This window comes from Desmodus rotundus, chromosome 8 (assembly GCF_022682495.2).
Source record: "Desmodus rotundus isolate HL8 chromosome 8, HLdesRot8A.1, whole genome shotgun sequence".
In the NCBI taxonomy this organism is placed as follows: Eukaryota; Metazoa; Chordata; class Mammalia; order Chiroptera; family Phyllostomidae; genus Desmodus; species Desmodus rotundus.
In genome coordinates, this window is record NC_071394.1 from 85,969,026 (window position 1) to 85,984,584 (window position 15,559).

Genomic DNA, 15,559 nt, shown 5'->3' on the forward strand with positions numbered 1-15,559 from the left:
TCACTCAGTCACAGCTGTGTAGCATTTAGATGGCACATCAAGAGAGGAAGCACGGAGAGGTAAGATCATGTACTGCACTTTTCAGACTATAAGATGCACTTTCTGCCCCCCAAATTTGGGAGGAGGTGTGGGGGTGCTGCATCTTATAGTCTAAATGCAGCTTACCTGGCTCACTGCAGGATTTCTGCTTTAAAGGATGTTATTAAATATTTTACATTTTTTGCTTCAAAATTTTTTCCCCTATTTTCCTCCTCTAAAACCTAGGTGCGTCTTATGACCTGAAAACTACGGTAGTCTACTTTCACCACAGGCCCAGGCTGCTACAGCCTCGTGTGTACACGTGCAGTCTTAGCATTTGTTTTAGCATAGTGTAGTCCATCTTAGGTAAACCGAAGTTATAGTTCTTTCTGATGGAGGGTAAGCACAGACTTAGAATTATTTTTAATACAGTTTTCACATAAAAAAATTGCAAAAGTGGCTGGCATAAATAGTTTTTATTTTTTAAATCAAATTGTAGTATCTGTTTATAAGTGACTGGTGAATTATATGTATGTCAATATACAAATATATTTAAGAGATACATGCACTTATATCAGATAAATTACATAATTCTAAAGTTAATTTCATCTACCCCCTGGGCCTTCTGAAGGTATATTATACATTTTATAAAATTCCAAACAAGTAAGAACAGAAACTCCCAGTAGAAGAAAAGAACTTGGTAAGTGCTACAGGAAACCGTGAAGATCACATGGGATGAATATGCATTAGTATTAGAACTACAGGCCCAAGACACTTAAGCTGGAGTACACAATAACCTGCCCCTTTAAACTAAAGGCATTTCTTTGAGCAGAACCAAACATATCAAGTATACATTGTCACACTGTCTGTAACATGTCTAGGGTAATTACTAAGGAGTCTCTATTTTTCTAAAAGGAAAAAAAAGTCACTAGTGATGAATTAGTTTTGCTTTTCAGTAAGTGACAATTTTTTTTTTCATTGTAGCTGTTACGGACTTGCAATGGGGATAGATGTGTAATTATAGTGTCATAACAAACTAAGACAAAGTCCAATTGTTTATAAGCATCATTTGAAATTAAGAGAAATAAAATTCAGAATATATGTCAAATATTTCATACAAGAATGACAGTACAAAGATCATGGACTTTATTATACATTAAAAATCTCATAACAGCATATTTCCTGAAGACTTGTCAGTGAATATCTATTTTGACAAAATGAAAAAATAAGTTCTCCACCCCACGTGTTACCACCACTACATAAAGCTGAGTGCTTCAAATCCAATTCCAAAGGTAAATGTAGCATGAATTTAATTGTATGCTGCATGATTAATAGTATCAGTAAAATAAGATTTAATTCACTTACATTACAAAATCACCAAATATACACGGTTTTACACATTAGCTGTAACTTTATCTCATATTAATGAGATTAGTATCTTAGTTCTTATATTAACTGAAGTAAATTACGTATGAGTGCAGCTGCAAGAGATTGGTTAAAAAGTATAATCTAGTTCCAGTTTCAAATTTTTATGTATTATTTATTAATGCAGAAGAACAGAATTTCATGAAAGAGTAAACCAACCAAACTTGTGAGAAATAAAATGGAAGTCTTGCCTGCTATAGTCAGTGTGTTTGAATATTTAAAGTACAATCTGAAGGCTAGGAGGTTGTTGTCAAAACCAATGTTAATATTTTCATTTTATTAATTCAGGTGGCAGATTTTATAACACATGGGCTCTTAGGGTCTGTCAGCATTTATAGTAAGATTTAAATCTTAAATACTTCGTTTCTTTATGTAAGTCAAAATTAATTCCAATGCCTTTACCACACAAAATTATATGTTACACAGAATGTTATGCACACCTTACTATCCTTTTCCCAAGCATAAAGGTAAAATAAATCTACCACCCCTAGACTGTAGAGCCTGATAATTCTTTTAACATTAAACACCACGTAATCATAGTAGACATGGCAAAAACCAGACTGGCTTTGGGGATTCTATTTAAGGTAATAGTTTTAGTCCCTTATTAGCAAGTTCTGAACATTGTGAAAGGGAGAAGGAATAACTTGTTTTCTATCTACTGACTTCATTACCATAGGTACAAAAGAACTGTTCATACAGATAACAGAGTGCATAGCAGTATTAGGTAGACTTAATTTCTTCCTTTTACAGAATCAGTTTTGTTAATACCTTAATACCATTAAGTGCAAGTTTGAGTACCGAGATTCCAAAATCTAATTCAATTAACATCAAAGCATCCCAAAGCTAGAAGGGGTTTCAAAGGTTAACAGACAAAAAGATCAATTTAAACATTATGCAGAAACCCACGGGTAGCCTTCTTTAATCAAAAGAGAGTTTATTAAGTTGATGCTTAAATATCTGTAGTAATGGAATAGTTCATATAGTACTACAGTAATGGAACCGAAGGTGAATCACCTAAAATTATTAAACACACACATGACTTCTGTTTGGTGTCGGAATGCGCTTTAGTCTGACCTATGGACATGGGGGTATTGTGCAAATCCTATTACAACATGACTTAAAGGGACTGTACGTCTGTCCAGCACCCCTACGCCTTCCAGTACCCTTAACTCTACCCAACACTTTGATCCAGAGCGCTCACAAAGGGCAGCGCTTTGCTAACTGCAAAGCACCAGCCTAGTAAAACTGCCTCCTAATGCTGACCATTTCCCTTGTAGGGTGACAAATTTCATCTGAGCTCAGTGAGTCAACAACTTAATAGTATAAACAAAAGACTTAATGAAACAGAAAGCTTCTTAATTCTCAAAAGGGTTCAAAAGCATGACTTGTAAGACTAATCAAGTGCTGACTGCAGAAGAAATTTCAACTTCTATAAAAGGAATGACACAGACTGTTGTGAAAGCATTCCCTTTAAGCACAAAATAAACTTTTTTCAGAAAGTATCCCATAAATTCCTACTTTTTTACTAAATGTTTTGGTAACCTAAGGCTGCAAAATAATGATTGTCAAGTAATCATTATTCCCATTTGGCACATGGATAAAGGAGTATCATGACCCTACATACAATTACCTATCGCGTTCCTACAGAAAACAGTGTACATACAGTGTGAAGCAGCCACCCGGTATTGTGGGAACTAAATAAATGCCATTTCTAATTCAAAACTAAGAAGAAAAACTGTATATATATATATAAAAAAAAGGCTTTTCCCTTGTAAAATTAGTCTTAGTGGCTAATCTCTTGAAAATTTTAAATGTATAACTGTAAAACAGTTCATTCAATATACTTGTCTATATATGCTTTTACATGTAAAACACAGGAACATAATTTCTATCAGCAACGTTAAAAATCTGAGTAAAGAAAAAAAATCAAGTGTTGACACAGAAGTAGGCAATAGAGAAATGTCGTTTTCACCTTGACACCATGCTGAAGTCTTTCCTTCATCAAGTCTCCTATTCCAAGCATCCGATTCCTTTTAAGTCTTTCATGGAGCTAGACATTTCACTCATCAGAAGAGTACAAGTATTTACAGTAATTAGTGCAAATTATTCTATTTTCGTATATTAGTTCTTTTCCTTTGTGGATATAAAGTGGTGTCAGTATTTTATCAAAACATGGGATTATGAAAATACTATGTGTATCAGTCTGAAATTTAGAAGACTACATTTTCTAAACTAATCTCTGGGAATTTTTACTGTAGGCAGAAAACATAATTATTATAGAACTTCTTTTGAAATGTCACTTGATTTTCAATAAAAATTATCTCACTCAATGCAGAAAATACAATGTATTATCCTGTAACAGTATCTTTATATGTTACATCCTAATCTAAAATGTACTTAACAAAAAAATCCCTTTTAATAAATTCCAGAATCTTATTTTAACCATTACTGCTCTGCAGCAATAATTCAAGTTCCAACCTGAGAACTAAGAATGTGGTAATAGAATGCCCAGGGCTGTATCAATAACTGAGCTGAAGACACAAGCTTCTTTCCCGATGGCTTCAGGTGTAGAACACCAGAGAAACGTGAGCAATCCAAGAAAGTGCCCTGAAATCCACAGTACCACCTGCCACAATTTAAAACCTTAAGTCTAAAATCTCTTTTCTAATTATTTTATAAAAGTTCTATTGCACATTTAATATTGTTAAAATATTTGCAAACTTGCAGAATTCTCTGTATAAAGCATTTTGAACCTATTCAGTCAAAAGCTTCCTCACTACCAAGAAAACGTTCTTAATGAAATAGAGGGAGCATAAACATGAATATCTGAAGCCAAAGAAGAAACAATTTCTTATGGTCATAGCCAATTACAATATAAGATAATAAAAATCACAATTTGAAGAAAAAAAGGCTTGAGCAAGTGTAATTCCTCGGCAATCTACTTTAGGGAGATGAACAGGTTTCTTTCAGATATGTGGAATCTGATGTTACTGCATAGATTATTATTCTAAAGGAAAAGAAATCAATGCAAACCTGTCATCAAGGTCAATGTTATTGTTTAAAATGAAGTTAAAACAAGCAAATAGAAACTTTAGTCTCCTCCTTGATATTTCAACATAGTTGTTACCTGGTGTCATTTCACCACAGAAACTGTCAATGAATTTGAAGGGGGGAACTATCAACCAAAAGCAAGGGTAAGTTTATGCTTCTGACTCTCTCTTCTTTCCTTCTTCTCCCAAATCGCTCTCTTCTGACTGGCTACTGCTAAGGACAACAAACTGCCCCTCACTACTGGCTTGGTTTGGTCTACTGGAAGCAGCTATCAACCGACTTTGTTCTTCTAAGTCCTAGTGGAAAAGACAGAAAGAAACTAGAAGTTAATTGTTTGCAATCAAATGAAAACTATGCAGTTAAAATATATACTTGAGAACCACTTCAATCCTTCCGTTGTAAATATAATGCATAATTCTGGCAACTTACTGGAAAGAAAGGCCACATACAACCAATGCAGCACCAAAATAATTTCTGGTTAATTCTAGAAGTTCTATAAAAGTCAACATTTCCCTCTTCTCCATTATTACGGTCAACAACCAAATTCAGGCCATTATTCTCTCTCACTATACAGTGAAACACTCACGAGGGGTCACTGCACACGCCCTCTTTCCATCTCTGTCCAATTTATCTCACTAAACCACCTGTCACCTTCCCTCAGCCTAATCTATCAAGAAAGCCTTGACTTCAGGGGCATCTTCATCTTTGCCACTTCCCTCTCCTTCGTCCACTGACAATTCTCGCTGATCTGTTCTTATTAAGTATCCCAGTTCTCTCATCGGCCACTGTCAATGCCACAACCTGTAACCGGCTTTTACAATCTCATGTATCATCTATCTATGCATTCTCCAGATTTTGTTTTAAAATTTGGATGGATAGTGATTTGATACTCCTGGTCATATTAAATATTTATATATATTATATATTACCTATGTATAATATATATCCCCAGAGGCCAGTGTGACTCTCAGCAATGGCAGTTAACGCTACATGACAGAGCCTCTCAGAAGACCTGCTCTGACAGAGACAACCTTCACCGGGATATGGGAACAAGAAAGTTCTGATATGTTTGCTAAACGGCAAGTTACTCTCCATGTCACTATAACTATAATGTAATCATCATGTCAGAGACAGATGTCATTCTTTCCTGCTATGCTATGAACTAACTGGTCATGAAGTAGCTGAGCAAGGAGAAACAGACCTTCACTTGGAAATTCAAAGTTGAAAGTCACAATGCTGAATTAAGGAAACTCTTTATAAAGATCACATCAGAGAAGATCCAAACATTAGGACTGCATACCTTTTCAATTTGTTTTTGTTTACTGAGTTCTTTCTGTTGCTTCTCTCTGACTCTCTCTATTTCTTTTTGTTTTTCTGATGCCCTACGATCCTGAAGAACAGATGAATACAACTAATGAATTAAATATGAAATAACTTTAAATTTTAGACTTTTCAATTAATATTACCTTGTAACCTTTTCAAGTTATTTTCTGCATTTATATGAGAAAAGTGCACCAAAGATTTACATTCTATGTTAGCCATTTACCCAAATTCTAAATGCCAAATCGGTAATAGTATCCAATGTTAACCTTACTTAGCAAAATCATTTTACTTATTTGCCAATACGAAAAATCTGTATTACTTCAGTTAACATTCTTAGATAACTAAGTGTCTTGGATTCTTACCAGTTCTGCATGCAAAGCTATTTGTTTTGCCAGCCCAACAGAATCACAAATCTAAAAGGGAGAAAAGTATTAATTTATTACAATATAATGCTTCAAAACAAAACAAAATGAAACGAAACAAAAGCTGATTTAAGAATGTTCCAGGCCCCAAAACAAGCTTTTCTGTATTCAAAGTCTGTGAGCTTCAACTGATGCCTGTCACCACTTTAACATAACCACTCCATCATCTCATATTCATTACTGAGATAGTAAGGTCTGCAAAGAATTAAGCAAGCAGCTCCTGATGCTACTCTAAGCTGAAGCTGTGTGAAAATAGCTGATTACGGGAACATATTGATTTCCCAAGATAAATTAATGAGGCCAGAAGATTGCACCAGCTATCAATGACTGGAAAGATACAGGTCTAAAGAACTCAGAAGGCCCAATATATCAGCTCAGCTATCTTCAGTGCAACAGGCTTTGGTCAAGCAACCCAGCTGGACTAGGCAAAGTTTGAGGGGTTTTTTCCAGATATCTTAGTAAGAACTTTGACTATGATGTGTATTTCACAACAAAGACAACATTTTGAAAAGCCAGGTACCTTTTCCCCCTCATTGTTTGATTCAAATATATAGCAGATTGATGATAGATTACTTTCACTCCTCCCTCCGGATGTCCGAAGAACAAATCCGAAAAGCCTCTTATTTTCCTGGTGTGTAGCATACAAAACTACACTAGGTAATGGAAACTGCCACAGAAAAACATCAGAAGCAAACGTGAGATTTTTCAAGCCATTACAACGAACTCATGCTAAGTTATACAAAAATATCCTAAACAGAACATTGGAGCCAATTTCTTTTTCCTAACAAAATGGTAATCCAAGAACAAATAGTATATTCGGTTTGGATTGCCAGGCAGAATAAGAAGCTGTTGAATACTGCATTTGTTTTATTGTCGTTAACACATTTTACCAAGTCAAATTCAAAAGTGATATATATTATGAAAGGATTAAACAGAAGCACATACTTACAACTATTTCAAAATAGCTAATTATAAAATAAACTCAATCAGATTCCCCTTTTAAATCCTACTGTTAGTCTCTTTAGTGTGATATACGCTCCCTAGCTAAGGGACAAACACTACATACCACACCAGATTGCACTGGTTTTTTAAAGTTACATGGAATGTTCAATTTTAATTTTTCTGGAGAGATGGCCACAGACTTATAAACTATAACAGCCTAAAGATCAATTATAATTGACACTACCACATCTGAATATAGAGAATCAGGATTATTATAAAGACATAACATGTGTATATGCCCAAAGATACTTTACACTTTAAACATGTAGAACTCACCATGAGCCTTGTAACTTGTGTCTGTGGATCAATTAACCTATAATAATTAAACATTTGGAAAACAAATTTTAATTAGGTTGAAATTATATAAACATTTTTCCTACAGTTATTTGAGGAAGAGGTTACTACTTACTTCAAACAATCACAAGTGACTAGCAAATGTGATTCCGTCATACGAAAGATGTTATGGATGGCCCGGGCAGCTAAGATTTGGCGCATTGTTTCATAAACAACATCCGGATTGTCATCCGATTTCACCTCCATAGAACCAAGGAATCGGACAATAAATAACTGATGAAGAATAGAATCTACAACAGAACAAGGTATATTATGTGCTTTTAATCCCACATTTGTCTTCCTGAAGAATGAAGTACACTGCCTCCTTTTAGATTTTCCAGTGACAGTTTCAACCTAGCAGAAATGTTTAGACAACTCCTAACACCAGTGTTCAAGTTACAGAAAAATTAAGGTCTCAAACTCAAATAGCAAAGATTATGCTTCAACAATTGGTGACTCTGACCAAAAAAAAAAAATTCCTTATACTACTTTTACAGCTTTTCTGTAAGTTTGAAATTAAATAAAAATAAACAGCTTCTAGAAAAAGGAAAAAAAGTTATGCTGCAGCAACAGAAGAAAACATCTGCTGTCAAGACACGCTTAAAGGGCATGTTACGCGTTGAGACGCTGACTATGAGATCGAAAGTATAACACTGTAATTCTGTGTGAATAACAAAATCTTAAACCCAATTAAGTTCTGTTGCTTTAAGTATACTTTGAGTAAAAAGAAAAAATTGTGAAGTAAAGATAACATTAAAACAGCACACAACAGAACAGACGTAAACAGCAAATTCTTTACACCGTTTACTGCTGAGAATTTCTAAAACGCAAGAACACCGCACGTCATTTTACCTTCAGTTTCAGATTTTGTACCTCCTCCAGATTCTCCAAATGGATTTGTCCGCCTGAAAAGTTTTTTAAAAATTATGAGCCAATCGTCAGTTATAATGGAGCCACATGGAAAGAATATCAATCACTGAAACCAGAGTTAAAAACTAGGAGTCACAAAACCTTATACATGCATTTAAGATAAAACTCTAAATTACCCCATTCGTTACGGAACACTGCTGATGAACAGATTACTCTGAGGAACTCAAAGTAATCTCAAAGTCTGAACTCAAAGTTGCTACATTTTAGAAAGAGTGAATGGATTGGAAGTTCAGCATAACACACACACACACACACACACACACACACACCCACCCCAACATTGTAAAAAAACATGTTGCAAAAGTTCACAAATTTAAATAAACTAGGACAGAGAAACAGCTGATTTAGCTTCAATTTTTAGCAACTTGAGAAAAATGCCAAACATTTCCTGGGATGGTAAAAACCTCTTTTTAGGTTCTCTAAGTATATATTGCAAGTTAATTATGATAGTTTCAACACTTTCTAGTTTTAAACCTGTATTTCTCAAGGCATATGTTAACAGAATGCAAAAGAAAAAAAAAACCTAGAGATAGAAGCTATCTCCCACCTTAGGGTGCTTGGCTCTTGCACACCCACAATGAAGGGAAAAAAGTACAATTCAAAGTAAGTTTTGTAAGTGGTTCTAAAATAACATGGGCATTAAGTTAACATGAAATTATCTCCCCAATACACGTCTTTATTATGCCAAATGCTAAGTATATTTCTGTGATCGAATGTGAATTACTTTTTCTGGGTTACAGCCAAGCATATTTAAATTAATATATTATCAATTTATTAGGGGTTCAACACACCTAACAAATAATTTGCCTTAAGTCACATTTCCTTCATCCACAGCTAAAGAAAAATTTTAATGTTCTGCCAAGGATATTTGTCTGCCAAGGATATATATAAACAAAAGATAGTTCATTAATTCATAGTGTGATGACTTAGTACCTTACTGGAAATATCTTATTCTGACACAAGATAATACTTTCTAATAAATCTAAAGCACATGTATTACTTTCAAGAATTTTTAAAATATTGTCATGACCTTAGGACTGTCAGCTTCCTTCTGAAATTTTAACAGCAAATAACTAAGAAGATCTGATAAGCAAATTCAGAATTAAATGCTTTTAAAACTAAATTATCTTAACTCATTTAACTGAGGCAGAAAATAAAGAGAAAAACCTGCCATGATTCTTCCCCGACTATCAAAATTAAGCTAGGGAATTAAACCAGGTACAGCAGGGCTGATGCGCTTACGTAAAAGATGACTCTCAAACACAGGAGCGGAATCATAAACCTTAGAGATTATAGTATAATGGCCCTGTGATGCCATCACCCACCTGCCTCCCTGGCCAGGAGCTTTCGCCTGCCCGGACTGATCTTCACACACAGGAGAAATGATGTCAAACTGTATCGGGGTGTCTGGGGCAACAAGAGAATCCAGAGAGAGGGCAGCTAAACTTGTGGACTCAGATCCTAAAGATCCTGAACTGCTGGTTCGAGCTGCTGACGGTCGAGACTGTCTAAGCACAGACAAAAACAGAAAGACACTACATTTAGTTTTCTCTTTTGGAAATTAAACACTTAAACTATGAGAAAAGAAAACACAACTCTGTGAGTCAGAGAGGAGAGGAAATAAATTTGAACAAGCACAATCCAAATCACAGCTACTTATTTAATGAGACATCTTTCTTTCCAATTATTAAATTCAAAAATATAAATCACCTCAATCTAGAGAGAGACACTATGGAAATTTGGAATCATTTATTTAGCACTCTCACTGGTAAATTTACCAGTTTGAAAATACAATTTCTATATTGTTTGGGGAACTATTTCATAGTAATCTAAGCAGCACCGCTAAAATCGAGCACTCCCTAATACCTTCAATACCCCGTGTAGTTCTCTAAATAGCCCGGTCTGGTAACTCACCCTGCTGGCCGCAGGCTCTCATGCCTCTGCTGGAAAGATGGAGAAGGAGTGACAGCTTCCAAAGCTGACTGATTTACTCGTGCAGCAATTTCCTATTTTTTTTAAAGGACTAACATTAGTAAAGTAAAAAAATCCAAAGTCTCAATATAACTCTGAATTGTCAGAATGTTCTTGAATTATACATAAAGTGTACGCTGGAGTTACTAAAGTAATTCCATGTACTTTGTCTTAACATTAAGATACATAATTAGCTTTGCAGCATTATAACTTATTTTCTCTTCTTGTGAATGTGGGGGGGGCAGTGAATCTCATTTTTTTTCTACTAATATACATATTAGGAAATACTGTTTTTTTCTTTACATTTTAACTATGAGATTTTTTGGATTAAAGTCTGTATTGCTAGCACCTAGTATAGTGTCTGGCATCCCGGACACTCAATACACTTGCTAAATAAAGAAATTTAGGCCCTGGCTGGTGTGGCTCAGTGAATTGAGTGATATAGCCTGTGAACCAAAGGGTCGTGGGTTCAGTTCCCAGTCAGGGCACATGCCTGGGTTGTGGGCCAGGTCCCCCAGTTGGGAGCATGCAAGAGGCAACCACACATTGATATTTCTCTCCCTCCCTCCCTCCTGTCCCCTCTCTCTAGAAATAAATAAAATCTTAAAAAAGAAATTTAGATGTAGAAAAGTCATAACATATAAAAATATTTTATAACTATGCTGCTGAAGTTTTCATAATTTTCCAGAATATATTTATGCTTAGAAATATCTATATATTAGTACATAAAATTATCATGGATACTGTCAGACCAAAATTTGAAAGAAAGCTTTCCATAAAAATATTTGTAAACTTACTCATTTATTTAAAACACTGGCTAAATAAAATGGCATTTAGATTAGAAAAAATAACACAAAATATTCTGACATTTCTGTGTCCTATACTTAGCAAAAATGCCAAGAAAATGCCACAAACTGATCAAAATTTCTTCTCTTGATATAGATAAAATAATTCTGGAAAATCTGGAAAATATTACTTAAAACTTAAGTTTTGATAATTGATAGGAAAGTACAATAAGCCTGAATTTCTCTATGTATTCACCAGGTATTAACAAGTCATCTAATTTATATATTAATTTTTTGTTGCTCAAATGATGTAACAGAAAGAAAAGCTAGATTGGCAGGAGATCAAGTTACTAAATGCAAAAGGCTTCTCTACAGTGAGCACTGACTTCTTAAACTCGTAAAATTATTATAAAACTATCAGAAATTACTAATAGTTTGGAGGTCTGGGATTTTGTTTCTTTGGTTCAAAACTTTTTCCTAAGTATCTAAATCATGCGTTAAGAAGGGCACCCCAAAGCAATTATGATTAAAAACAAAAACAAAAACCAGAACTCTTCCAAATATTCCCTTCACTTGGGCTTAAAAACCTAGAAGTCATGTTTAATATGTCTCTTTCATCCTTTACATCAGTCCCATTACTAATCAATCCAGTCAATTTCTTTTTACCTGTTTCTATGATTCATTATTTCTTCTCTTTCCTCAGTTCATGCCTGAAGTATGAAAATGGAATCCTGCATATCCCCAGACACCCCCATCTAATCAATCACTACACCAACAGTTTAAGACTTAAAAGAGTGAGAACTTTCTAGAGAAATTAGCCCTGTTCTGCCTCAACTGAATTCACATTAACCCCCACCCTCCTATGAATCTAGGAGGCACCTAGATTCATAGCATAGCTGGGCCCACCATGACTGGCAGAAGTCAGCTCCCATCCTACGCCAAGTCTTTTCCCAACTACACTTGCAGTATGGACCCACTTGATTCCCTCCAGAGTACTCTGCATCCCTGGGTTCTGCCTATGTTTGGACTGTACCTGTAACTATGTCTACACTGATGAGTTTATCTGGTTTGATATACCTTTGCTACTTGAAGTGTAAATGGCAAAATTAAGAGTTCATGCCGACTCACCCCAGTCCTACTGAATGCATTTTAAGATCCCCAGGTGATGAGTAGGCACATTTCAGTTTTCTATTATTCTCCAACAAGAACCTTCAAATCCAAATATATGACTCAATTACTATATCTAAATTTGTTTTTGTTTCTGTTTTCTTATTGCAAGTCTTCTCTTTTCCTCAAAACATGGACAAATCCTACCCAGCTCAGGTTTCAACCATCTCCAGTTTTCTCTAAAACTGAAGTCCACACTAATCTTAATGTTCTCAAATCTTAAGCTTTTGGTTATCACAATATGTTTCCAATTACATACCATTTTTTTTTTAATCTTCACCCAAGGACATTGTTTTTCATTGCTTTTAGAGGGAGAGGGAGAGAAAGACATGGATGCGAGAGAGGGAGAGTGAGAGTGAGAGAGAAAGAGAGAGAGGCATTGATTGACTGCTTCCCATACGCATCCAGACTAGGGATTGGTGCCCAGACCAGGAGCTGTATGCGTCCGGACGGCGGGGGGGAAGTACACACACGCAGACCAAGGATTGAACCCTCAACCTAGGTATGTGTCTGCCTGGGAACTGAACCCGCCACCCTTCAGTTACAGGACCACATTCCCACCAACTGCGCCACACCAGCCAGGTCAGCACACTGTTTTATATGAAATGTTAAAAGTTTTAGTTTTGTCTGCCACACACATAGGCTCCTGGAGGACAGAGGCCATGGTTTATTGTTCTTCTCTGTCCCCCTTCTCCACGGTGCTCAATACAGCACTACACAACGTCAGTGCCCCATAAATATTTGTTAGTTGATTGACTACAGTACCTTTGAAATGATTTATTGTTCTAGAGGACCATATACTCATTATAAACATGATACTTTAACGCCACCCATTCAAAGGCAAATTAAAAGATTACAGAACTTGAGAATTATGACAACTAATAAAAGCTATATTAGCCATAAACTTATTTAATTTTGCCAGATCTGGATATAATAAAATTAAAATATTACCTCTGGATTTTCACTTAAATATATTTGCTTAGATATATTGTTTATCGTACAGATCCACTGCAGGGGCAAAAATACAAAAATATGATTAATATTCTTTCTACAGCGCTTCTCTTCTAAGAGAATGTTCAATATTTGAATGAAATACAAATTTCATTAGATGAAGTAACACATAATCATTTTTATAGGACAAATATCTTCCCGTAGATAAGCACATATTTGTAAGTAATTGAGGGTTCAACAGAACATTGAGCAGATTATTTTTAAATCCCAAATTTATTTCATACAAGGAAATAAAAAATATAGCAATTATGTTAAATTACAATATAGTGGTCTATATTTACATTTTTATATCACTTCCCTCTTAATCCCCGCCAAACAACAGTCCGCACTCAGGTAGCATTATTAACACCAGTGCAAGTAAGTTAGGAGCTAAATATATTCCTGGTGAATATATTTTACACACTTCACTTCTCTCGGGTTTATAAAAAACTAACATGGAAAACTCTCTCTGCTTCACATCTGTTTCATTCTCAAGAATTCCAGTGCCTGACAGGTAAACCCTGCAGAGAGCAAACTTTTGCCTGTGTTCCTCAGAGACCAAAAGCGAAGTTTTAATACCTATTCTTTTCCACGAGAAGTAAATTTTGTATTTTCTACAAAATCTGTAACCACCTCTTTCACCAACAAAATTATAATACCAGATAAAATGGCTCAAAATCAATCTATAAGATATTTTCATTGTAGGATATTTCTCAAGACAAAGTTTTTGACACGTCAGTTCCTAGTACTAACTTACTTCCATATCTGGTGTACTACAAGTAAAAATGGAGCCAAAAATAAAATACTCGCAAGGAAGAACAGACATTCCCAAATTTTTGTTTTTCTGTCTTTCATTTCCCCAAGGTTTTAAGCTTTAGTTGCTTCCTGCCGTGCCACATCTGCTGCCACTATATTCTTAATGCAGCAAATACTGTCTCAGACAGTGAGAGAAGCAAATAAATTCAAGTGTCACCTCATGATACTAACAGCCTGCCAGAAAGCAACAGTCACAAGGTCACTTCTGAATTAGATCCTTTAAAAAGATGGGAGAGAAATAACCTCTAATGTCTCTCCTCAGAGGTCCAACTATAAAATTCTCTGTGAAACTTAAGAATGTTGTTTAAGGAAATTTGACTTTTTTTAAGATATTTTTAATTAACCAGAATTTTTCAAATTTCTATAATGAAAACATTAACATGTTTCTAATCAGCAAAAATATCTTAAGATGTTACTAAAAAAATTAGCTAGATAAAATTTTACCTCTTCATAGTCTTTTTTACTCTCTGCTTGCAAAATTGAAGATCTGAAAAAAAAAGAAAAAATTTGAGCCTCAACTTTTTTTTAAAAGTACTTTCAATATGATCTGAGAATTTTTTTTATATTTAAAGGTACATATAAAACCAATCAGTATTAAAAAAAAAAAAACCCCACCACCCAAACACATAACCAACTAGTATCTTAAGAAAAGGAGACCACTGGAGGCACCAGGACTCAGATTTTAACAAATCTTGACTTGGACTGTCTGTGCCGAAATGTACTGAAGAAGACACAGGCGCTAGTTTCCAGAAGACAGCCAACAACAAAGGTGCACCGCAGCTCAGACGATCTATTTCAACCTTCCGACACACGTATTTCACATGCAAATAACTCACCCAATATAAAACACTAATTTTACTTCATTATTACTTCTCATTGAATATAGTTAAATAAAAATTTTCAATATATTAATTGCTAACATAGGGATATTTAGCTTTTCTATAGATGTTCATGTTTTAAGAGTTAGAGAAAAAATTATTTACTAATCTTGAAGCAAACCAATTTCTATTTCTAAGTAAAATAGAAAATAAAGCTAAGCACTGGCAAAAAACTGAAAATACAAAATGGTAAGTCCTTATAGTAAAGTATTAACATTTTGAATTGTGACAAATGAATACAGGGACTCCCAACATCTAGCATGATAATGGATACACAGTAATTGGCATTCATTATACGTTTATAGAAGTAACATGAAATTAAACAACCATTTTGATAAAAAATGTAACATCTTAATGTACATAAACATAGGGGGGAAATGACTTTCAGGGAAATTTGACATGCTATGAACAAAAAGAAAGCTGAAAAACAGTATTTTGATTCAGTAGG

The 15,559-nt window shown here is 34.8% G+C and overlaps 1 protein-coding gene across 3 annotated transcripts in view; it reads right to left on the minus strand.

Annotated features, from left to right (window-relative positions):
• Positions 1-1,141: 1,141 nt before the first annotated feature.
• APPL1 (adaptor protein, phosphotyrosine interacting with PH domain and leucine zipper 1) overlaps positions 1,142-15,559 on the minus strand; it is a 35,693-nt gene continuing 21,275 nt past the window's right edge. For 2 of the 3 annotated variants that reach the window (XM_045192216.2, XM_024556533.3), the window contains 11 exons: positions 14,678-14,720; positions 13,379-13,435; positions 10,419-10,510; positions 9,830-10,012; positions 8,427-8,479; positions 7,651-7,825; positions 7,518-7,554; positions 6,760-6,906; positions 6,180-6,230; positions 5,795-5,884; positions 1,142-4,790 (listed from right to left, as the gene is read on the minus strand). In XM_045192216.2, the coding sequence (XP_045048151.1) occupies positions 4,644-4,790; positions 5,795-5,884; positions 6,180-6,230; positions 6,760-6,906; positions 7,518-7,554; positions 7,651-7,825; positions 8,427-8,479; positions 9,830-10,012; positions 10,419-10,510; positions 13,379-13,435; positions 14,678-14,720 (1,075 nt within the window). In that variant the 3' untranslated portion in view covers positions 1,142-4,643. The remainder of the gene's footprint in view (positions 4,791-5,794; positions 5,885-6,179; positions 6,231-6,759; positions 6,907-7,517; positions 7,555-7,650; positions 7,826-8,426; positions 8,480-9,829; positions 10,013-10,418; positions 10,511-13,378; positions 13,436-14,677; positions 14,721-15,559) is intronic. The other variant, XM_024556534.3, reaches the window with a different exon arrangement.